This window comes from Colossoma macropomum, unplaced genomic scaffold (assembly GCF_904425465.1).
Source record: "Colossoma macropomum unplaced genomic scaffold, Colossoma_macropomum, whole genome shotgun sequence".
NCBI classification, from domain to species: domain Eukaryota; kingdom Metazoa; phylum Chordata; class Actinopteri; order Characiformes; family Serrasalmidae; genus Colossoma; species Colossoma macropomum.
In genome coordinates this window covers 4,152,430-4,178,101 of record NW_023494785.1, presented here as the reverse complement: position 1 = coordinate 4,178,101, position 25,672 = coordinate 4,152,430, and the positions used below count along the sequence as shown (strand labels likewise).

The following is a 25,672-nucleotide window of genomic DNA, read 5'->3' as shown; positions in this document are numbered from 1 at the left end:
ACTCTAAATAGCCTTCCCGAGTTTGTTTAGGCATGTCACAGGAGGTCTTTGCGGCTGGTGGAGAAAGATGAATAGCTTGGAGTGGAACACACAGTTGAAGGTCTGGCTGGGCGTAGAGTGATTTGTCAGTGTCTGCTTTAGTCTGTGTGTTTTTTCTCCAAAGTAGACGCTGCCCCCTCCCCTCCCACGAAATCCCATCAGCTCTGAACAGGAGGCATAAAGGTGTGGGAGAGGCGGCTCTCAAATCACAAAACATTCTCCGCTGAACCTAAACCTGACGCTGCAGTGCGCTGTCAGAAAATGGAAACTTGAAATAGGGGTTTTTGTCAGCAGTGAAGTAAATAGTACAGTTCATTCTAATATATCAGAGTTAGTATGTTATGAGATATTACGTTATAGAACATTAATACTTACTGGAATATTTATATTAATCGAAATTTCCTTTTGTTATTTCTTGAATAAGTATTACCTGTTTGTTTTGTCTTGCTTTGTGATTTACTGTAACATTTCGATTAATTTTTTAAGTAAAATATATCTTACACACAGTTTTCAGCTCTGTTTGAGCTGGATTAGTTGTCTTGAGGAGGTTCTGTGTGTAGTTTTTACAGTCTGACAGTAATAATTGTGGAGTGATTTTAATCCAGTATGAATCTGCAGTATGAATCAGTCTGACTGTAATAATTGTAGAGAGATTTTAATCCAGTATGAATCTGCAGTGTGTGTAGTTTTACAGTCTGACAGTAATAATTGTGGAGTGATTTTAATCCAGTATGAATCTGCAGTGTGTGTAGTTTTACAGTCTGACGGTAATAATTGTGGAGCGATTTTAATCCAGTATGAATCTGCAGTGTGTGTAGTTTTACAGTCTGACGGTAATAATTGTGGAGCGATTTTAATCCAGTATGAATCTGCAGTGTGTAGTTTTACAGTCTGACGGTAATAATTGTGGAGTGATTTTAATCCAGTATGAATCTGCAGTGTGTGTAGTTTTACAGTCTGACGGTAATAATTGTGGAGTGATTTTAATCCAGTATGAATCTGCAGTGTGTGTAGTTTTACAGTCTGACGGTAATAATTGTGGAGCGATTTTAATCCAGTATGAATCTGCAGTGTGTGTAGTTTTACAGTCTGACGGTAATAATTGTGGAGCGATTTTAATCCAGTATGAATCTGCAGTGTGTGTAGTTTTACAGTCTGACTGTAATAATTGCGGAGCGATTTTAATCCAGTATGAATCTGCAGTGTGTGTAGTTTTACAGTCTGACGGTAATAATTGCGGAGCGATTGTCCTCATAGCACAGCACAAGAACTGCTTTACACAGTGCAGAACAGATTCTCATTTTTCTCCTTCCCTTTCCTGCAGCTGGTCCGTCACTCCGATGATGTATCCCATGTCGTATGTGTTCAGCGTCCCCAGTACAGCCTATGTGTCTCTGTCCTGCCTTAACCTGTTCATTGGGATCAATAGCAGCGCTATCACCTTCATCCTGGACCTGTTCGACAGCACAACCGTGAGAACATACTTCATCTTACTGTTTTCCACATACAGGCTAAGTGCCCAGTCCTGAGCTAAATCACACTGCCAGCAGGGATTCTCAGATGGAAATCTTTTTTAATGTAAGGCCAGGCTTCATCTGTGCCTGGAAAACCTGCCATCCATTCATTAACGGGAGAAAGGCAGCCTGAAAAGAGTAATAAATGCATGCTCTGTGGGTCAGTTACGGCTCATCAATATGACAATATGTATCGTTATCATGATAAATTATGTCACAATACATTACAGAAGCTTTTCTGAAAATACCATTGATATCATCAGTGCTTGTAGAACACTGACACATTGCGTAATTCATTGTAAAAAGAGCAAATTTGTCCCATTTATCTGGGTTTAGTGCAACACAAAATGCCAAATATTGAATAAAAATAATTGTATTCACAGTTTTTGGTAGTATTTTTTAAAATGTAGCACTACTGGCTCTTTTTTTCTCTTCCAACTGATCTGAGGCCGGATTCACGGAAGTGTCTTAAATGTGTTTTTTCTTAACTTCATTCTTTAGAAAGTTATTATTTTTCAAATGTCTTCTTAAGAATTATCTTTGTTAATTTTTTCTTAAGAATAATTCTAAGAACAAGTGCTTTTCCTGAAAATACTCTGCTGTAGTTTTGAAAGTGAAATGTTTTCCCATTCTGTTTGATACAGGATTTCAGCTGCTCAACAGTTCAGGGTCTCCTTTGTTGCATTTTTCATTTCATAATGCGGCAAAAGTTTTCAGTGGTGACAGGTCTGGACTGCAGGCAGGTCAGTTTAGCGCCAGGACTCTTTTAATACGGAGTCATGCTGTTGTAATACATGCACAATGTGGTTTGACATTGTCTTGCTGAAATAATCAAGGCCTTCCCTGAAAAAGATGTCGTCTGGATGGCAGCATATGTTGCCAAAACATGTATATATCATTCAGTATTAATGGTGCCTTCACAGATGTGCACGTCACCCATGCCATGTGCACTAATGCCCCCTACACCATCATGAATACTGGCTTTTGAACTGTGCACTGATAACAAGCTGAGTGGTCTTTAGCCTGGAGGACACAGTGTCATTATTTCCAAAAATAATTTCAAATGTTGATTTGTTGGACCACAGGACACTTTTCCACTCCCCCTCAGTCCATTTTAAATGAGCTCAGGCCCAGAGAAGGTGGCAGCATTTCTGGATCCTTTTTATGTATGATTTCTTCTGCCCGTGCAGTGATTTCCACTACAGAATCATGTCTGTTTTTAATGCAGTGCTGCCTGAGGGCCCAAAGATCACAGCCAGCAAATACTGTTTTTTGACCTCGTCCCTTACATACAGAGATTTCTCCAGATTCTCTGAATCTTTTAATGATATTATGTACCGTAGATGATGAAAAGCAGAAGTTCTTTGCTATTTTATGTTGAGAAAGTTATTATTGAATTGTTACTATTTGATCTATTTGATCGTGCAGTCTTTCAGAGTGGTGAACCCCTCCTCATCTTTACTTCCGAAAGGCTCAGCCACTCTAAGATGGTCTTTTTATACCCTATCATGTTACTGACCTGTTGCCAATTAACCACCAGGTGTTTTTTGTAGCATTACACAACTTTACCAGCCTTTTGTTGCCCCCGTCCCAACTTTTTTGGAACGTGTTGTGGGCATCAATTAAAAAAAAAAACAATAAAACTTCTCAGTTTTAACATTTGATATGTTGTCTTTGTACTATTTTCAATGAAATATAGGGTTTAAATGATTTGCACATCATTGCATTTTGTCTTTATTTACATTTTGCACAGCGTCCCACCTTTTTTGGAAATGGGGTTGTGAATAATGGAAATAACAGTTAATACAAATTCTAAATGTATCTTGTGTCAGTTATGGTACATGGAAAATGCAACATAGCCTACATAAGAAAACAATGAAGATTTTCTTGAGAAATTCTTAAGATTATCTTATGATAATTTGAGAATTTCTCGAGAATTGCATATAAGAATATTCTTATGAACTTCTTAGTGTTTGTCCTAAGAACGTTTTTTTTTTTTCTTAAGAAAGCTTTCGTGAGTCCGGCCCCAGATGTTGGAAAAAATAAATATCGTGCCTTATCATGTATTGTGAAAATGCCTTGAAGTAGCGCAATATTATATTTTTGCTGTATTGCCCACCTCTAGTGTCCAACACTTGTTTTCCTATTATTTCTCTCTCTCTCTCTCTCTCTCTCTCTCTCTCTCTCTCTCTAGACTCTGTATATGTTTAATCAGATGCTGAAGAAAGTGCTTCTGATCTTTCCTCACTTCTGTCTGGGCCGAGGTCTGATAGACATGGCCGTAAACCAGGCAGTGATGGATGTCTATGCACGCTTTGGTGAGTCACCTCAACACTACCGTTCTTAGGTTTTCAGTCACTAGTCATATTAATATATATATATATATATATATATATATATATATATATATATATTTGTACAGTAAGGACTTACACAATGTAGGTGTAGATTCAAATATTAAATATTCAAATGTTCAAAAATACATTGCACTTATATTTGCAGTCGTTTTTGTTATCTGCCCACCACTTTGGAAACACAAGACATTCTTGATATTAATTTTTTATGTTACTTACTTTTTCAGTCAGTTTACAATCATTCAGTATTAAATGGACACATTCTGGACACATCTCAAATATCTAAAGGTCTTAATTATTCGAAACCACAGATAGTAGAAAGCCACTGTGAATTTTTCAGCAGTATATTAGAATCATTTCATACATTTATCTGCAACAAAACTAGCTTTGTTTTATTAAGAACATTGATTTCAGACCTTTGAATGGTCGCGTCCCTCAGTCTCTCTCAACGCCCCTGGCTGGTGTAAGGCTGCCGCAAGCAACCTCAGCCCAGCCCCTGGCAGGACCCCAGGGCATCTCGGACAGGTCACAGAGCTTCAGGCTGATCTGCCTCAGGGAAGGAAACAGTAGACTGGCCCATGTCCTCACTGGAGAGTCCCTGTGAGGCACTAGCCATTCTTGGATAACTTCTGGATCTGTTTTCGGTGAGGCTGCTGGAAGCCTGTGGTGGCTAATTAGGGACCCGTGCATGTGTGGCATTTATTCCAGAGGCCTGTGGGCATGTGTGTTTTTCCAAACGGCACTATCAGTGCTTCTGTTTTTTATGATGAGAGGCTGAGAATAAATACTTGTTTACAAGGACCGATAGAGTAGTTCACCCTATAGGTTTTACACATTGCAGCACCACTTATGAAGGAACCACAGAGTTCATATCACTCTTATCCGGAAGGAGCTGCACTGGCTACCTGTATCTTTTAGGATGGGTTTTAAAGTTCTGCTACTAGTTCTTAAGGCCCTAAATGATTTTAAAGCCTCTGCATTCCCTTATAACATGTCTGTTTATGCTGCAGCATGAGATCTTAGATCTGCAGATACTGACCTTCTGCAAATATTTTGTGAAATACAGAAAACATGAAAAGACTCATTCTGTTGTTCTGCTTCTAAACAGTGGAACTCGATTCACTTTTTCTAAAACAGTCAAGCTCAGCACACGCTTTTAAGGAACATTTGAAAACTTACCTCTTTAATTTAATTAAAATTCTACATCTCTTTTGATATTTATCTTTTTGAGTTGATCTTGATTTCGTCCTTGCTTTACATAATTTTCATTTAATAAATTTGATGTCATTGCTTTTAGACTATTGATTTAAACTATTTAAACTATTTCACCACCTACATAACCACAAGTTGTTTGGCAGGGAAAGCTTCTGCTGTCAAAGACCAACAAACAAGTTCCTACAGTTTACCAGATGTTCCTGGAACTTTCCGTGGGACTGTGTTTTATGGTCAGATGAGACCAAAATAGAGATTTTTTGCAACAAATACAAGAGATGGGTTTGGCATGGACGCAAAGATGGGCATGCAGAGAAGTGCCCAAAGTGATCCAAAGCACATCTCAAAATCAACAGAAAAATGATCCACTGATTGTAGAATCAGGGTTTGTTGTGGCCATCCCAGTCCCCTGACCTAAACCCCATAGAAAACCTGTAGGATGAGCTGAGGAGGAGAGTCCATAGGGTGGACCTCAGACTCTGAAGGATCTGGAGAGGTTCTGTATGGAGGAATGGTCTCAGATCCTTCACCACATCTCATTAAGTGTTATAGGAGAGCTGTTATCTTTGCAAAGGGAGGCTGCACAACGCATTAAATGAAGGGGTGTTAACAACTGTGGCACATATAGATTTGAAAAAAATATGCATTTCCGTTTTTTTTCTTTCAATCATTTGTGCTTCCAATAAAGGTTATATTTTTGTTAATATTTTGAATAAAAGTTTAAAATGATAAGCAATAAAAATGTTTTTTTTTACACCCTGTTTTGCTCACGTTTACCAGGGGTGCCAATATTTGAGGCCACCCAGAAGAATAAGCCGCTTATCCTTCTGGGTGGCGGGGGGGCTGGAGCTTATCCCAGCAGTCATTGGGTGGAAGGCAGGGTACACCCTGGACAGGTCACCACTCCATCACAAGGCAGACAGACAGACAGACAGACAGACATAAACATTCACACCCACACTCACGCCTAGGGGCAATTTAGTGCGTCCAGTTGGCCTGACTGCATGTCTTTGGACTGTGGGAAGAAACCCACTCAGACATGGGGGGAACATGCAAACTCCACTCAGAAAGGACCCTGGTCACCTGGCCAGGGAATCGAATCCAGCCCCACTGCGCCACTGTGCTGCCCGGCACTGTATTTGTATATTATAAACGATTATTGATAAGTGTATCATACGTTGTCAAAATCTGTTTGAAATAAGAAAATATTCTTTTTTTTTCAATTTAAGTGTAAAGGAATGTTAAAGTAAGGTAGCTTTCAACTTTCTACGTAGCTTTCAAGTTTTGGCTGTGGAAGCACTTTCACCTTCACGTACTTACTGGACGCACACAGGACCTTCTAGCTAGGGCCGGGTGATATATCAAACATTTATGATAATATTCTAGATGTTTTTTTTTTGTTATTTTGGATATACAGAATTAGCCAACGTTGTGAATATCTCACACAGTGCAGTTTCTTTAAAACCACATCAGGCACAGTGGATAACACTGATGCTCTGCACTCGACAGTGGAATATTTCCCAGTTCAGGTGGGAATATAAGTACTAATTAACTCCTAATGCTGCATTTCAGTAGCACATTAACCTGCTCATCTACGCCTGCTTGGAAACAATTTACTTCCAATTCTCAGTGCATTTACACTGCAAACAATAGTGTCTTGTCAAGTAAAATCATCTTAAATCTAGTCAATAAATCTAATATTTCTCCTGTTGAGATTGTTGTAAGCCTAATTTTGTATTATTTAACTTATTTCCAGACATTTTTTACTTGTTTTGAGTCATTTTATTAAGTAAATTCATCTCACTATATTGGCAGATAATTTCACTTGTTTTAAGAAACAAGCTTGAAACCAGCTAAATTATCTGCCAGTATATTGAGATCATTTTACTTGATAAAATTACCTAAAACAAGTGAATAATGTCTAGAAATAAGCCAGATTATCCTATAATAAGTCCAAACCCATCTCAATAAGAAATATAAGATAGATTGACTAGATTTAAGATAATTTCACTTGACAAGACAATATTTTTGCAGTGTAATAAAGCCTGTATCGTGCACATTATGGCTCTTTCAACTGAAAAAAAAAAACACTCTCTAAAGCCATTTCAGATAGACTACATAAACATCGAAATATCATCCATCACCAAAAGGCTCAAAACATGGAGATGTCGTCTCACTCAGCCCTATTATAAGCAGGAATCCACTGTTCAACTAAGATCACCGAAGTGCTCCCAGTGCCTTTCCTTCGATGTTGTCCATGTTAGCATGCTTGAGTCGTCTATTCGTCTCCATGCTGATCCTCCACTGTGGTTTTGCAGGAGAGGACTACAGCCTGGACCCCTTTAGCTGGGACTTTGTGGGGAAGAATGTGGCGTTCATGGCTGCGGAGGGTTTCGTCTACTTTATTCTGAACATGCTTATCCAGTACCGGTTCTTCCTCGAACACTGGTGAGAACACACACTCCCCTGATATCATACAGCACTAACACAGCTTCAGTTACAGTCATATTTCATGCACAAAGCTTCACTGTAACTGGACTAATAAGATTAGTAGAACATGAGAGGGAGTGTGTTATCGCGAAATAACATCACGGCTGTGATTTGGTCGCCGTAGATCATCACAGCCGTGATGTTATTGGCGATAACACACTCCTCGAGTGTTCTATTGCTTTAATACAACAGTTAAATAAATACAGTAATAAATTAATAAACTGGGCCGTGAACGCAGCGTTTAATATGTTTTAATGTTCGCAGTTCCTTCACCAAATTATAGTTCCTTAACAAGCAGCTCGTTGCTACGTCAGAGTAACGAGCTCCGCCCACTCGCTGCTCAGCCTGCTGTAAGCCTCGCCTTTTGAAGTTCGGACTGAGCGATAAAACTGCCGCAATATCAAGTTCAGCTCAGTTTTGTCAGTTTTTGCCAGATCAGTATTAATGTTGTTTTGTTCCAGCCAGTCTGTAAAGCATCTTACAGCCCATTTAGTTTGGCGAATGGTGTTGGGTTCATTTCTGGCTGATTCCAGGTTGTTCAGCTGTTCTTCTGTCACAGCTGTTGACTGAAAAGCTGCTCAGTGGTGATGACAGTTTGGGAATTTAGTGTCGTCTCATCTTCAGAGTCTGACCAAATCGGCTGTCGGTCAAATGTGATCTTAAAAGTGTCCATTTTCTGTTTGTGGCAAAGTAAGAAGTAAAATCGTTCAAATGGCTTGAGCGTCTCCTACAGCTGTCAAAGTTGTTGCTTAGCAATGGCGTCTCAGCGGAGTGATACAGTGTTTGTGAAAAACCCGTGATGTTATGGTGAAATAACAACACGATTAGCACACTTCTCAACCAATCAGCTTGCGTGGCCGGAACTAACCGTTGTATAAATAATAAATAGATAAAGATAAATAAAGATAAAAGAAAAAGCTCATTTTTCTTGTTTGTATGAATGTTAAGCACTATACTGCAAGTGAAGTAAATTAAACAGAAGAGAACATCACAGAACTGAATGTGTTTATTCATAACAGTCACACTACTTTAATACTATTGCATTGTAGCTACTTGTGAAAGTAGTTCACCAGTGACATTTTCTTGATGGTGCTTAATGATAAACACTATGTAGTTATGTTTTCAAATACAGTAACTGGACTATTAAGATATATTACTTACATAAACAATCTTTAAATGGCAATTCCACTGATTTTTCAAAATTTTAGTCATTAATTCGGTCATTACTGACTGGTGGTGATAGAAACCAGGGGTCACCATGACTACAACACAAATATAGACGTTTTATGTACTGTCCAAAACCACCAGTGAACCTACACGAGTCTTCTGAGTTTATATGGAATGTTGATGATGGTAAAATAGTGATAAATGTATAAAAAATGTAGTTTTCTTTGGGGAATATTTTGCCTTAAAAATGTATGTATCTCTGCACCATAAATCATTTTTAAAAATAATTTTTAAAACTCAAAATCTCAAAACAATGTCTCAGGCATCAGGCAGTGCATTCATAGCATATTTTATTTAATAACTTTCTGTGAGGGAGCTTTTAGAGGTGGACATCTGGTTCCTATCACCACCACTGTGAACAATGGTGACTCGGTGAGTTTATCTAGAACAGAGGATTTCACACCAAACCACTTTGTGCATATTTTGGCCTTTTAATTATGCTCATTCTGCTGTATTATGATAACATGTCACAGTGGTTCATATCTGATGATTCTTATTAATACTAAATTTATATACTAAGTATATTTATATATTAAATTAATGAAGATTTTCCACTGTGTGCCATGAATAAACAACGCATACATGCTCTTTTAATTCCTTTCTGCATGGATTCTCATTGGTAAAGCTGAATTTCAGTCTGTTTGGGGCATCACAACATTCCTGTCTGTTTACATTGTGAGCAGGATGCCGGACTGTAAGAAGCCGCTGGTGATGGACGAGGATCTGGACGTGGCTGAAGAGAGAGAGAGGATCTACAGAGGAGGGAGCAGCAGTGACATCCTGCACATCAAAGACTTATCCAAGGTACACAACAGCTCCACAGTGATAAGGAGACAGGCAGGCTGACTCTGTCTCCATGTCACTCTCTCGCCCCCCTCTCTCTCTCTACACTCTCAAAAAAAGATGGTTCTTCAAGGGTTCTTTAGTAAAGACACTGGCTCTATATAGAACCATGAACTCTCAAAGAACCATTTGCATGCTTAGTGTGTTGAGAATGTGTGATATATGGTTCTATATAGCACCAAAAAGGCTTCTGCTATTGTTAAAATGCCAAGCTTATACCAATGGAAGAACCCTTTTTGGAGCTATGTAGAACCCTTTTCAAAGATTCTATATAGAATCATATGCATCACATCCTCCATCAGCCTAAAGAACCATTTCACCAGGCAAAGAACCAATTAAGCATGTAAATGATTCTTAAAGTGTGCATGGTTCCATATAGAAAAGCTGTCTTTTCTAAAGAACCATTGAAGAACCATCATTTTTAAGCCTGTATATCTTTTTCTCTTTCTTGTTAAATCTGTGTCGCTCTCTTTTCCATTCAGTCAGCTCATAAAGCAGTAAGAAAACTTTGTAAATAAGACTAATTATTCAACACCTACTATAAATCATCCAGTAACTACAATTAATTATTCAGTATCTACTATAAATTATTCACTACTATGAATTATTCAGTAACTACTATGAATTATTCAGTAATTACTTCAAATTCAGTAACTAGTTATTCATTACCTACTATAAATTATTCAGTAACTACTATGAAATATTCAGTAGCTACTATAAATTATTCACTATTATAAATTATACAGTATCTACTATAAATTATTCACTACTATGAATTATTCAGTAATTACTTTGAATTCAATAACTAGTTATTCAGTAGCTACTATAAATTATTCACTACTATAAATTATGCAGTAACTACTATGAATTATTCAGTGACTATGATGAAATATTCAGTATCTACTACAAATCATTCACTACTATAAATTATCCAGTAACTACTATAAATGGTTTAGTAACTACTATGAATTAGTTAGTATCTACTATAAATTATTCAGTATTGACTATAAATTATTCAGAAACTACTATAAATTATGCAGTGGCTACTATGAATTATTCAGTAACTACTATAAATTAGTTAGTATCTACTATAAATTATTCAGTAGCTAGTATGAATTATTCAGTAACTGCTTTGAATTATTCAGTAACTACTAGAAGTTATTCATCATCTACTATAAATTTTCAGGAACTACTATGAATTATTCATTATCAACTATAAATTATTCAGTGCCTACTATGAATTATTGAGTAACTACTTTAAAATTTTCACTGTCTATTTTAAAATGTGATGTGTAATTTTTAGTTTCAGTGTAAATTATAGTTCTGAGATCAAAGAATGTAAGGGTGGGCCCACATAGAGACCCTTACAGGGTTTAAAAGGTGAAAACAACACTAGTGGTGGTCTTAACAGCAGCAGCAGCAGCAGTAATGCTCTGTCTCTCTCTCTGTGCAAAGTGAGCTCATGAAAGCGTTTCCCTCTCCTTTCAGACGTACTCTGGGGGCACTAAACCGGCGGTGGACAGGATCTGTGTGGGAGTGTCTCCAGGAGAGGTAAAGTGGAGCCATGTTTCTCCACCTGCTGTCAGAAATTTAAGATTTCCTAATGAGACGTGTTTCTCTCCCAGTGCTTTGGGCTTCTGGGTGTCAACGGTGCTGGGAAAACAACCACGTTCAAAATGCTCACTGGGGACATCGACGTGAGCTCAGGGGAGGCTGCTGTCACTGGTTATAGGTACAGTCATGTGCTGGAATTCCCTTTGGCATGAGTATTTATTTATTTATGTACTTTTAAAATGTTAATAGTCACTGAGGTCATAGACATTTACTTATATCTGTTAGTGTTGGATGCATTATGTACATTTTTACAGTGGAGGCAATATTAGGAAGATACATTAATAGATCAGTCTAGCTAACTAGCTAATGTTAGCAGTCAGAATAAATTCTCCCAGCTCTGCACAACAACTACTTATGATATTCTCAGTGTTTCTGGCTATAAAGGACTTAAATGCTGAATTTGCGAGTGGGAGATTATCCAATATTAAGACCGTTCGCAACAGAAAAAACAACAGTACGGTGTACATTTTGGGACATCCTCAAACCTCAGCATCAGTACTCGGGCATCAGACAGAATGACATCATTCTTTGGACTAAACGACTTTGCACCTTGGGAAAACCATTGTCATGTCTCAGATGTGGTGTAAGTGAACATCAGACCAAATGTCCTCTGAAAAAAGTTATCAGACCAAACAACCTCAGAAAAAAAGGTATCAGACCAAACGCCGTCACAAAATTGCCTTAATCATTAGGAGTAGCGGACACCCACACAGCTGACAACAGCTGACAGCGCAGCCTCTCATTTGTGGTTCTGTGGAAAGACACTTTGCAAATGTTAGACTGGTATTTATATTGAGAAAACACAATAGCTTTAAGACATATGAGCCAGTGTATGTTTGACCAAGCTCACGTTTAGTCTGATACCTTTTTTCTGAGGCCGCTTGGTCTGACTATGTTTGGTTTGATACCTTTTTTCTGAGGCTGCTTGGTCTGATGGTGTTTGGTCTGATACCTTTTTTTCTGAGGCTACTTGGTCTGACTATGTTTGGTCTGATACCTTTTTTCTGAGGCTGCTTGGTCTGATGGTGTTTGGTCTGATACCTTTTTTCTGAGGCTGCTTGGTTTGACGGCATTTGGTTTGATACCTTTTTTTCTGAGGCTGCCTGGTCTGATGGTGTTTGGTCTGATACCTTTTTTCAGAGACTGCTTGGTCTGACGGCATTTGGTCTGATACCTTTTTCTGAGGCCGCTTGGTCTGATGGTGTTTGGTCTGATACCTTTTTTCTGAGGCTACTTGGTCTGATGGTGTTTGGTCTGAAACCTTTTTCTGAGGCTACTTGGTTTGACGGCATTTAGTCTGATACCTTTTTTTCTGAGGCTGCTTGGTCTGATGGTGTTTGGTTTGATACCTTTTTCAGAGACTGCTTGGTCTGATGGTGTTTGCTCTGATACCTTTTTTCTGAGGCTGCTTGGTCTGATGGTGTTTGGTTTGATACCTTTTTCAGAGACTGCTTGGTCTGATGGTGTTTGCTCTGATACCTTTTTTCTGAGGCTGCTTGGTCTGATGGTGTTTGGTCTGATACCTTTTTTCTGAGGCAGCTTGGTCTGACGGTGTTTGGTCTAATACCTTTTTTCTGAGGGCGCTTGGTCTGGTGTTCAGTTACACCAGATCTGAGACATGACGATGGTTTTCCCAAGTCGTTTAGTCTGAGAGGGGTGATGCCGTTCTGTCTGATGCCCAAGTACTGACGCTGAGGTCTGACTATGTCCTAAATAGTACACCATACGACAGACCAGCCCTGAGTACTGCAGTAGCTGAACATCCATTAATGGGTACATTTATTAAGTGTGTTTACCCTGAACTTCTGAAGTTATGATTTAGTGCTAGTCTTGCATAAGCACTGAAAAAATCTTGCTTTAAGTGTGCTCGATTCAGATGTACACATCAGCTCCTCAAAAATAAATTACATCAACACAATTGCTGTCTCTCATTTTAGATGCATTTTATTTATGTGGAAGTAATGTACACATTTGACTCAAGTACATTCAAAGTAACATTTTTTTTCCATGTGCTGTGATGTTTTCCCAGCTCTAAACTGCAGTTAACTCTTAGACATCTAGTAATTATTGGCATTTTGCCATAATATTTCAGTGTAGTTTCATAATTACATACTCAGTCTGATTCACATTAAGTATCAGGTTCCAGTCTACACATCCTGCCTTTTTCACAAGACCTTTACATTAAATTTAAATCATAATAAAAAGTCTTCTCTTCAATTTGAAAACACAAATGTGCGACAGACTGAAAGTGTAGAATCAGCTCTTTCCACCCACACAAGTTCTTCGCTTGTGTGCGAGGAATGATAAGGCAGGACATCACTGGCCTCTAAAGGTTAAATGGCTATAGAGGAAGCGCTGGAGACGCAGTGATGTACCAGCCCACACAGTGCTGATGTTCTCTCACTGCATGATTTACTTTTTCTGCCCTCCAGCATCCTGACCAACATCCTGGATGTGTATCAGAACATGGGTTACTGTCCTCAGTTTGATGCCATAGATGATCTGCTGACCGGCAGAGAACATCTACATCTCTACGCGCGGCTCAGAGGAGTCCCAGAGTCCGAGATCAGCAGGGTGAGACATGCACTTCCTTCACTACCGTCTGCTCTCTCTTTCTTTTTCTCTATCTCTCTGTGTTCCGTCTTATCTCCCTGAGTCAGCTCATTCTTTTTTTATTTTTCTGTCTTTTACACCTTACACTCTAGACTCTATACCCTGCACCATATACCCCTCTTTTTCCTTATTTTGTCTTTCCTTTCTTGCTGCCTCTAAGCAGTAGGGGAGCGCGGGGAACGACCTGACACAATTTAACAAGACTTTTTATGTTGTTAAAGAGTGTCAAGCAGCGAGAGATTTCACAGGATGAAAAAAGGATGAATACACTACTTTACTGTAAAAAAAGTAATATTTAAAAATAATAATTAATAGTTAACATGAATTAACAATGGGCGGCACAGTGGCGCAGTGGGTAGCGCTGTTGCCTCACAGCAAGAATGGCCTGGGTTCGATTCCCGGCCGGGTGACCAGGGTCGTTTCTGTGTGGAGTTTGCCTGTTCTCCCAGTGTCTGCGTGGGTTTCCTCCGGGTACTCCGGTTTCCTCCCACAGTCCAAAGACATGCAGTCAGGCTGATTAGACATGCTGAATTGCCCCTAGGTGTGAGTGTGTGTGATTGTGTATGTCTGTCTGTCTGCCCTGCGATGGACTGGCGACCTGTCCAGGGTGTATCCTGCCTTCCGCCCAATGACAGCTGGGATAGGCTCCAGCACCCCACCGCGACCCAGAAGGATAAGCAGTTTAGATGATGGATGGATGAATTAACAATGTAGCATTTTTCCAGACCAAACAATGAGGTTGATATAAATCTGCTTTACTTTTGCATATAATTTTCACAGCTATATTTTTCATATTTAAAATGTTTACACTGTAACATATGTTTGTGGTTAACCTGGACCCACTGTTTTACTGCACACTTCTATAACCTGAGAAAAACTCAGCCAGTTTGCACTGGAGTCCATGTAGTTACTGAATGCTTTAGTATGTAATCAGCCTGGGATTTTAAGGGGTTAAAAAAGCTGACAGCCAGCAGCCCCCTAGCAAAACCATCAAGGGGCCACTGGGGGGCCGTGGCACACAAGATGAAAACTTCCTCTACATGTACTACAAACTACATTCTCTACATACACTGCACATCTCTGTGTAATAAAACACCATACAGATTCATTCTCACTGGACTGAGTCTTTGTCTCTCTCCTTTGACAGATATCACTGTCTTTCTTTGTTGTCTTTCCTCTCTGTCTCATTCACGCTTCTCTGTTCTGGTGCAGGTGGCTGACTGGGCGATCCAGAAGCTGGGTCTGTTTCAGTACGCGGGTTACAGTGCTGGAACCTACAGCGGGGGAAACAAGCGCAAGCTGTCCACTGCAATCGCCATGATCGGCTGTCCTGCTCTCGTACTGCTGGTCTGTGACCTTTATCATATGTTGCTGTCAAACTAAATAGTTTACGGCATGCAGGAGCATCAGCTAAGCAGGTTTGGGGGGTACACGTCCTTCCCAATGTTGAAAAGAAGTGACTTCATCTCCCCCCAATTCATGAGTAAAATATAAATAATGAAAAAATCACACTTATTTGGAGACACTTAAACACATCATGGGTCTTTAGAAGTGACGAAACCTGTAAGGGGTGCAAAACTATCTTTAGGGGTGAATGATGTTTATTTGCGCTCAGCTGTTTCTGTAATTCTTCTTCAAACACTTGCAGTTACTGAGAAACGGTCACACACACACATATTATTATCTAAGTCGCTTATCTTCCTGGGTCACGGGGGGTGCTGGAACATATTCCAGGGATCAGTGGACGGAAGGCAGGAAACACCCTGGACAGGTCGCCAGTCCGTCACTGGGCAGCCATTATGTGGAAACGCAATTTAGCAAATTCTTTACTCTTTCAAGTGAGAATAAAGTCACCAAGCACTGTTACTTCACCACTAAGGGCACCATAAGGTAATCTAAAGTGGTGTGTTGATGTATTGATTGCTGTTTGTCCAATCAGGGCTGGGCATGACAATATATATTGCTATCATGATAAATTCCATCACACTATGTGACAATGTGTTCTTCTGATCGTGGACATTGTCAATACTTAAACGTCCTTTTTATTGCTTTTAGTGCAGCTTAGTGTGAATTCAGAAATGTTGAATACAAATCATTATTTTCATAGTTTTTGATAGTATTTCTTTACATGCAGCACCAAGTATTGTGTCATTTTGTGTATCGTAAAAACTAAAAGTATTGTGATATTACATTTTTCACTGCAAAAAATGGGATTTTGTCAAGCAAAATGATAAATCTAGTCCATATATCTAATATTTCCCATTTTGAGATGGTTGTGCACTAATTATAAGATTATTTACATTATTTCTATACATTATTTACTTATTTTAGGTAATTTTATCAAGTAAAATTCTCACTATAGTGACGGATAATTTTGCTGGTTTCCAGCACATTTCTTAAAACAAGCAAAATGATCTGCCAATATAGTGATGTAACGCAACCAGACTGATCAGACGCAAACAGTTCAAAAGGGCAAAGACAAAAGGCAGAGTTCAAAAGTACTGGAAGCAGGTTTGTTACACGGACAACAGTAGTATAGTAGTTCTATCGAAAGACACAATACCTCACAAAGGTCTCAGCTAAAAGCCCGGGTTTATATACTAACTAAAGTGGTGATAATAGTCAGACACAGGTAAAACACATCAATACTCAGGTGAGGATAACCCTGATTGGTTGGTGCTGGTGGTGAGACTGTCAGGTGATCTCCCAGGGAGTCCACAGAGGAGTGAGGTGTGACAGTCATGTTATCTACCATAGGATTGAGTCCTTAGCTAGAGCAGGGTCAGAGGGATGTGAGACAAATGAGAATTTTATACAACCTTTTTAACTCCTTGGAACCACCGGTGGTTCCAAAATGCACTTTGTCATATTCTTTACTTCATAACTTTCATATTTCATAAGCTACATTCTAAAGGTGGGGGTCGTATGAGAGCTGTAACTGTCTTCTTTCCAGTCTAATAGATGGTGATGTAGTTTTAAAACTCACAATTTTTTTTTTTTTTCTACTGAAAGTCGACCCATTTTTCCATAAATCTGAGCTATAAACTGGATCTCAGATGGCGTCTCTTCAGAGATCTGCTCTGTAAAAATTATTTTTATAAACAAAATGCAAAGAGCGTCTAAGATTTTTGGTTTTCAGCAGTAAATTGTAAGCATACAGCATTATGTTTATAATCATAAAACACATTTTCTGTTCATTTGAGGGCAACTTAAAAAAAACCCCAAAAATTTACATTTATTTCATGCAGTTACTGAATAATTTGCCTTATGATTTGGGCATGTACATTGAGATGGAAAAACCGAAATATACCCATGAGCATAAGAGGTTAATAAAATTACTTAAAACAAGTAAAAAAAAGTGTCTAGAATTAGAGAAAATAATCTTAAATTAAGCTTACAACAGTCTCAACAGGAGAAATATTAGATTTATTGACTATATCTAAGAAACTTTCACTTGACAAGATACTGTTTTGCAGTGTTACAGTATCACCCAGCTTTATTTCCAGTTGTCACTTTTGTACTAAGGGAGCCAACAGCATGGTTTAGCATATATGCCAGCAGCATTTCCTCTGCATCCTCGTAATCATAAATTAACCCTCACATTCTCAAAACATGAAGATACTGGAGCAACAGACAAACTCAGAGTCACGTTTATGATGGGTCAAACCTTTAAGAATAGACAGTAAAGTTATGCATAGAGTAATTCTGGCAAACGGTATTTTCATTTTTAAGAGAATGGTTTATTACAAGCAAACCTGTTTATAACAAAGCTTTTTTATTATTTTGAGGGAATCCTGTCACTTCCTTCCTTGCTGCTAATAAAAGATCCCACACTGATTCCCTCAGAGCACACAGCTGACTGATGTAGCATCACTGTATCCTGGTGTTACGTTTCTGTTTATGCTTTATGTTGTCAGTTCATTGTCACTGTGTGTGTGTGAACAGGACGAGCCGACCACTGGAATGGACCCCCACTCTCGGCGCTTCCTGTGGAACTCCATTATGAGTGTGATTCAGGACGGGAGGGCTGTGGTTCTCACATCTCATAGGTGAACACTGAACTGTAATACCTTTAACTGTGCTTTAACTACACTTTAATAGTCATCGGAAGTAATGGCCCATCGGAGACGACACTGAGTAATCAGATGTTTTTATTTCATGCTCTCCTGCTTTTGCTGCTTAATTAGTGTAACCTGCAGTCTTCTGCAACACTGCAAACCCCTTAGCCCAAATGTAGTTGATCAGCCAAGACATGTTTGGTGTCTGGAGTTTTCTTTACTTTCCCCCTGGAGCTACAAGGCTAATGTAGCCTAAAAAAGTAATGGAAGCTTATGTACACCAATTAGCACTTTATTTTCAAAACCATCTCACTATATAACACAATATTATGTGTAAAGTGGGCAAAAGTGCATAGAATTGCTAAAAAATTAGTAGCGGCAATCTAAAAGCTCATATCAGGGGTCAGCAACTCTTGTACTGCCCTGTTGCAGCTCCACAGCAGAATTAGAACAATAAATGGTCTTAAACACTGGAGTTAATGTAGTCAATAACAATGTAGTCTATAATACGTCTGTAATAATGTCGTCTATAATAGCTATTTCGCCCTTTAACCATGAAGGTTGGCACATAGATTGCTGGTCATCACAGCAACATGGACAACAATCTCGCCCAGCTGGTAGCTAACTAAAAGGCAAAGAGGAAGATTTAAGATAAACATTAATAATTTAGAGACAAATGGACTTATTTGCATTTATAATCACTCCAGCTGGTTTCCTGATGGCGTTTAATCTGCAACAAGAAACCGTCAAACACTAAAAAGTCATGAAGCTGAAGTCAGTTTCTCATTCGTCAGCTTCTCGTTTGTATTTTCCCGTTCCACCTTAAATTAGATTAGATTAGATTAGATTAGATAATCCTTTATTAATCCCACAACGGGGAAATTTGCGGTGTTACAGCAGCACAGAAGACAGAGCAGCAGGAAATATACAAACAATATATAAAATAGAATAAACAATAAAAATATAAAGATATATGTATATGTACAAAGATTACAAGAAAAATATACAAAGTATTAAATTTAAATTTAGAAATGTAGAAATGTATGTATTGTAGTGAGTATTGCACAGTGAATAAAATAGCAAATAAATAAACAGTAAATAAATGGAGAAATATTGCACTTGACATAATTGCACATAATGGTGGTAAACATGTTGACAATGATCCGCGGTGAATATACTATGCATGGTGGATTGAGATATTGCACACAGTAAAGTGTGTGTGCAGTAAAGTAAATGGTGCAGCCGTTAGCTATATTCTGGCACCTCAGGCACCATTTAAGATAGAAGGGTGAATTTGAACCTGAAGCTGGCGAATGAGAAGCGACTTCAGCCTTGTAAAAAGTGGAACATTGAGAGACATTTTACAAGAAACTGTTCTACTTTTGAGGATAAGTTTCCTGCCGGAGATGCGAGAAAAGCACCTATAGCTGAGCTAAAGCAAAAGCAGAGAAAACTAAGTCTGCGTTTTGTTTATATTATATTTTTAGCCTATATTAGTACATCAGCACATACTGAGACATATTTACAGCCAAGATGGTAAAATGGATATAAAATATTGCGGCTCCTGTGATAGTTTGTTTTTGGCTCTTGGCTCTTTTTAACATTTGGGTTGCGACCCCTGGCCCATACTTTTGTTCATTTTTGTACAAAGAAGCAAACACTGGACACCGAACATGTCTTGGCTGAACTATTTCATTAAATCTATATATTTATTAAAGTTTGTGATACCTGTAGAAGGCTCTTATCTGCACAAGACCGAACAATGAAAATCGGCCTTGTTTTTGTTTTGACAGTATGGAAGAATGTGAGGCCCTCTGCACACGTTTGGCCATCATGGTGAACGGGACCTTCAAGTGTCTGGGCACCATTCAGCACCTCAAATACAAGTATGCACACAGTGTCCTCATCTTAAAATACAGCTACACTTTTTTTTGATCCTTAAAGAAATGTTTGTGAATTAAAGCAATTCAGGGTCAGTTTGTGTTGTATAAATGTGATGCAATGAGTGTAAATCTATAAAAGTATCCAGATGGTCCTTCTAATTAGTGGATTCATTGAAATGGTTAAGATGTAAACAGAGTCATTCAGAGTGGTTTGGTGTGAAATGTTCTGTTCTAGAGAACCCTATTGAGTCAGAATTGTTCACAGTGGTGGTGATAGGAACCAGACGTCCACCTCTAAAAGCTCCCTCACAGAAAGTTACATGAAATTACATGAAATGATAATGAATACGCTGCCTGATGCCTGAGACATTGTTTTTTTTTTTTGCCTAACACTCTTTTTTTTAAATCCAGTCATGGAAAAGAGCTGCATTTATGACTTCGTAAGGCAAAATAGTTCCCAAAGAAGACGGTTTTCCAGTTTGTCACTATTTTACCATCGTCAACATTCCATATAAAACTCAGAAGACTTGTGTAGGTTCACTTGTAGTTTTGGATAGTAAATAAAATGTCTATATTTGTGCTGTAGACATTGGGACCCCTGGTTCCTATCACCACCACTGTAAAGAAACATGAGTCTGTAAGTTTATCTACAGTGAACTATTTCACTCCAAACCACTCTGGAATCCTAAGTCTAGGATTTATTCGGGTTTGGACAAGTTCATTCATTCATCTTCTGAGCTACTTGTCCTGCTGGGTTGCAGGGGGTTGCTGGAGCCTATCCCAGCACTCATTGGGCAGAAGGCAGGAAACACCCTGGACAGGCCCCCAGTCCATCACAGGGCAGACACAGACACACACACTCACACCTAGAGGCAATTTGGTATCTCCAATTGGCCTGACTGCATGTCTTTGGACTGTGGGAGGAAACCCACACAGACACAGGTAGAACACGCAATATAAACACAGAAAGGACCCTGGTTGCCCGGCCGGGGAATCGAACCCAGGCCCTTCTTGCAGTGAGTCTGTAAGTTTATCTACAGTGAACTATTTCACTCCAAACCACTCTGAATTAGTTTGTTTGCATCTCAACGATTGAATCATGCAGATTTTTTAAAAAATTCCACAGTTATCTAACCTGTGTCAACACAATGGGGCAGAATTATAACCATCCCAAATGCCAAGAGCCATCTCAAGGTTTTCTCTCCAGCACTGGAGTAATGGAGCTCCATCCAGTACCTTTGGGTTGAGTGCCTGACCTCACTAATGCTCAATCAAATCCTCACACCAATGTTCCAACATCTAGTGTAAAGCCTTCCCAGAAGAGTAGAGGCTGTTACTGCAGCACAGGAGGACAAACTCACTATTAATACCCTGCATTTCAGAAGAAACGCTTGAGGAAAAAGTCTCTGCGTACTTTTGGGCATGTACTGTAGTAACCTCACAGTTTTATGCTACATGTGTTGTGTAGAGTGGATTGATCATATAATCCTGTGGGTTTAGATTTGGCGACGGTTATGTGGTCACCATGAAGATCAGGGCAGCTAAAGCAGGCACGGTGCCAGACCTGAACCCAGCCGAGGCCTTTATGGAGAACACGTTCCCGGGCTGTGTCCAGCGGGAGAAACACTACAACACCCTGCAGTATGAAGTGGCCTCCTCCTCTCTCGCCCGCATATTCCAGCTAGTCCTGACCAACAAGGAGAAACTCAACATCGAGGATTACTCCGTGACCCAGACGACACTGGACCAGGTGGGTCAGAAACCCCGCTGACCACAACCATCATGTTTGCTCTCATAGCTCTCTGTCTCTCATCAATTAAAAGACAATTATTTGCAGTCTTCTAAATTAAATATTCAGTACTGGGCTTTGGGCCTGGCTGAGGATGTGTTCAGTTTATTTTAGAGATGGGCATTTGTAGCAAAACTGTTTGAATTTTCAAGGAATTGTTTGCAAACAGTCAATAAGTGTGAATCTTCAGAAACAGTAACATGTCGGTGTGCTCTGGGTACAGTTGACAGCAAGACTGAGGGTGTGGATTAGAGCTTAAATATACACAGATCAGGCATATCATTATGACCACCTCCTTGTTTCTACGCTCATTGTCCATTTTATCAGCTCCACTTACTATATAGGTGCACTTTGTAGTTCTACAGTTACAGACTGTAGTCCATCTGTTTCTCTGATACTTTGTTAGCCCCCTTTTACCCTGTTCTTCAGTGGTCAGGACCCCCATGGACCCTCACAGAGCAGGTACTATTTGGGTGGTGGATCATTCTCAGCACTGCAGTTACACTGACGTGGTGGTGGTGTTTTAGTGTGTGTTGTGCTGGTCTGAGTGGATCAGACACAGCAGTGCTGCTGGGGTTTTTAAACACTGTGTCCACTCACTGTCCACTCTATTAGACACTCCTACCCTGTCAGTCCACCTTGTAGATGTAAAGTCAGAGACGATAGCTCATCTGCTGCTGCACAGTTTGTGTCAGTCATCCTCTAGTCCTTCATCAGTGGTCACAGGACGCTGCCCACAGGACGCTGTTGGCTGCATATTTTTGGTTGGTGGACGATTCTCAGTCCAGCAGTGACACTGAGGTGTTTAAAAACTCCAGCAGCACTGCTGTGTCTGATCAACTTGCACCAGCGCAACACACACTAACACACCACCACCACGTCAGTGTTACTGCAGTGCTGAGAATGATCCACCACCCAAATAGTACCTGCTCTGTGAGGGTCCATGGGGGTCCTGACCACTGAAGAACAGGGTAAAAGGGGGCTAACAAAGTATCAGAGAAACAGATGGACTACAGTCTGTAACTGTAGAACTACAAAGTGCACCTATATAGTAAGTGGAGCTGATAAAATGGACAATGAGAGTAGAAACAAGGAGGTGGTCATAATGTTATGCCTGATCGGTGTTCTACAAAACCCTTCTTATTTTGTTCTTCCTCTGTACTTTAATTACCTTAAAACAGGTTTAATGTTGAATGCTGCACTGCAAAAACTAGTATCTTGTCAAGTGAAATCTTAAATCTAGTCTATCTATCTTATATTTCTCACTTTGGGATGATTGCACACTTATTATAAGATTATCTAGTTTATTTCTTGACATTATTTTCTTGTTTTAGGTAATTATATTAAGTAAAATTATCGAATTATACTGGCAGATAATTTAGCATGTTTCAAGCACATTCAAGCAAAATGATCTGTCAGTGTAGTGAGATCATTTTACTTAATAAAATCACTTAAACAAGTAAAAAATGTGTAGAAATAAGTTAAATAATCTTAAATTAAGCTTACAACAATCTCAGCAGGAGAAATATTAGATTTATTGACTAGATTTAAGATAATTTTACTTGACGATGCTATTTTTTGCAGTGTGGAATCACCCACTCGAGTTCTTGAGGTCCTTGAGACCAACACTTGGATGCATGGGAAATAAAATAGTGATCGATCAAAATAACTGATTTGAACAGCATTTTGAGTGATGATTGATTTAGGTCAGTTTCAGACAAAATTTTAAACTGAATGTTTTCTGACTGAAAACATGATGGTGTGGTTCGGGTCAAGTCGGACTTGGAAAGAAAGATCTAGGATGTATTCGGGTTTGGACAAGTTCATTCGTTCATCTTCTGAGCTGCTTGTCCTGCTGGGTTGCAGGGGGTTGCTGGAGCCTATCCCAGCACTCATTGTGCACAAGGCAGGAAACACCCTGGACAGGCCACCAGTCCATCACAGGGCAGACACAGACACACACACTCACACCTAGAGGCAATTTGGTATCTCCAATTGGCCTGATTGCATGTCTTTGGACTGTGGGAGGAAACCCACACAGACACAGGTAGAACACGCAATATAAACACAGAAAGGACCCTGGTTGCCCGGCCGGGGAATCGAACCCAGGCCCTTCTTGCAGTGAGGCAACAGCACTGTGCCACCCAGATTAGACAAATTTGATTATCAAAAAGCCCACTTTCCTATAAAAGGCCTATTTCAAGTTTTTAACTATGGTGACTATTGCAAAACGTGGTCTTATTTCAAGTCTATTTTTAATCCTAGAACACTACTGCAGCTTCTGTAGCCCTGATATAAAATTCTCATGAAGGTGCGACACACAGCCTGAAGCAGGTAACAATCCGTCCAACCTGTCCGAAGTATTTCCAACTCCATAAGCAGTTCATGCAGGAATAATAACTCTTGTGTCTGTTATCTCCAAGGCAATGTGTCACTCGCCAGTCATCACTAGGCCATAAGTTAAATGGCATGAATGCTGTACAAGTGGGGGATCTATGTAAATGGAACTTTCGAAAGAGGAGAAAAACACACTGAGTTTCTCCAGCTGCAGTTAAACAGTCTTACAGCAGCTTTAGAACATAAGCAGTGTTTATCGCACCTCATCATAACTACGCTAATGTTGTGATCGTGCAGGCCTAGATGTCATAATGACTAGAAATATGAAGGCCATAATATTGTAGATTATTAATGCAGCTTTAGAAAGTGGGATGGTTGAAACATTGATTAAAATGGATGAATGCAAAACGAAAAAAGCTTCAGAAATGCTCTGAATTGGCCTTGAAACGTTGCAGCTTAGCTGAGTCAGGCATTGAAAATAAGAGTTATACACATCCAACAATGTGCCTCACAGTTGTGACAGGGCACCAAGGAACAGGGAGCATCTATTTAGAGTCATTTGTTTCCATGTTGTCCTTCTGAAGGCATTTGTTTTGGTGCCTGAGGGGTTTTGTTTAAATCGAGACTGTGTGAAATCCTTCCATTCACCGTGTTCATGTAAGGTATCCAAATTGGTTTGGTTTCATTTGTCTCCTGTGTTTGCTTTCAGGTGTTTGTGAACTTTGCCAAGCAGCAGTCTGGAGAGGAAGACGCCATAGTGCTTCATCCACGGGCTGCAGGGGCCAGATGGAACAGAGTCATGCCTGAGAAAGTGACCACCTGAGGAGGCTGATTGAAAACGTGCTTGGTACTAAAAAGCCTGGCAAACCGTCGTATCCGAGAGAAAAGAAGAGATTTTTCAGGTTGTTCTGTGAGACTTTGTTTTGCTGCACACTTTCCTCGCTTGGCCTTCCATAGTTATGCAACTGAAGCTGCAACCATATAGACATCCAAAAAAAAAGACACACAGGGTAGCCTGCCAAATACAGTAGCACTTTATTGACTTTTTTACCAATCTATTTTTTTATCGAACAATAGATCATTGCAAATCCTCTTGCGGTTATGAAATGCATATTGCATTATGTGACATTTTGCAAACCTCTGATGAATGTTTCCTTTTCTGCCAATATAGATTTACATATATTTAGTCAGATTATGAGCGCTTAGTGTTCATATACACCGATCAGGCATAACATTATGACCACCTCCTTGTTTCTACACTCATTGTCCATTTTATCAGCTCCACTTACTATATAGGTGCACTTTGTAGTTCTACAGTTACAGACTGTAGTCCATCTGTTTCTCTGATACTTTGTTAGCCCCCTTTTACCCTGTTCTTCAGTGGTCAGGACCCCCATGGACCCTCACAGAGCAGGTACTATTTGGGTGGTGGGTCATTCTCAGCACTGCAGTAACACTGACGTGGTGGTGGTGTTTTAGTGTGTGTTGTGCTGGACTGAGTGGATCAGACACAGCAGTGCTGCTGGAGTTTTTAAACACCTCAGTGTCACTGCTGGACTGAGAATAGTCCACCAACCAAAAATATCCAGCCAACAGCGTCCTGTGAATACAGATGCAGAGAAACAGATGGACTACAGTCTGTGACTGTAGAACTACAAAGTGCACCTATATAGTAAGTGGAGCTGATAAAATGGACAAT

The 25,672-nt window shown here is 39.5% G+C and overlaps 1 protein-coding gene across 1 annotated transcript in view; it reads left to right on the top strand.

The window, feature by feature from the left end:
• abca4a (ATP-binding cassette, sub-family A (ABC1), member 4a) overlaps positions 1-25,218 on the top strand; it is a 110,825-nt gene extending 85,607 nt beyond the window's left edge. The window contains exons 39-50 of the mRNA XM_036581579.1: positions 1,364-1,511; positions 3,748-3,871; positions 7,438-7,567; positions 9,520-9,640; positions 11,168-11,230; positions 11,305-11,411; positions 13,726-13,867; positions 15,119-15,253; positions 17,852-17,955; positions 19,758-19,850; positions 21,348-21,597; positions 24,683-25,218. Coding sequence (XP_036437472.1) covers positions 1,364-1,511; positions 3,748-3,871; positions 7,438-7,567; positions 9,520-9,640; positions 11,168-11,230; positions 11,305-11,411; positions 13,726-13,867; positions 15,119-15,253; positions 17,852-17,955; positions 19,758-19,850; positions 21,348-21,597; positions 24,683-24,796 — 1,531 coding nt within the window. The 3' untranslated portion in view covers positions 24,797-25,218. The remainder of the gene's footprint in view (positions 1-1,363; positions 1,512-3,747; positions 3,872-7,437; positions 7,568-9,519; positions 9,641-11,167; positions 11,231-11,304; positions 11,412-13,725; positions 13,868-15,118; positions 15,254-17,851; positions 17,956-19,757; positions 19,851-21,347; positions 21,598-24,682) is intronic.
• Positions 25,219-25,672: the final 454 nt, after the last annotated feature.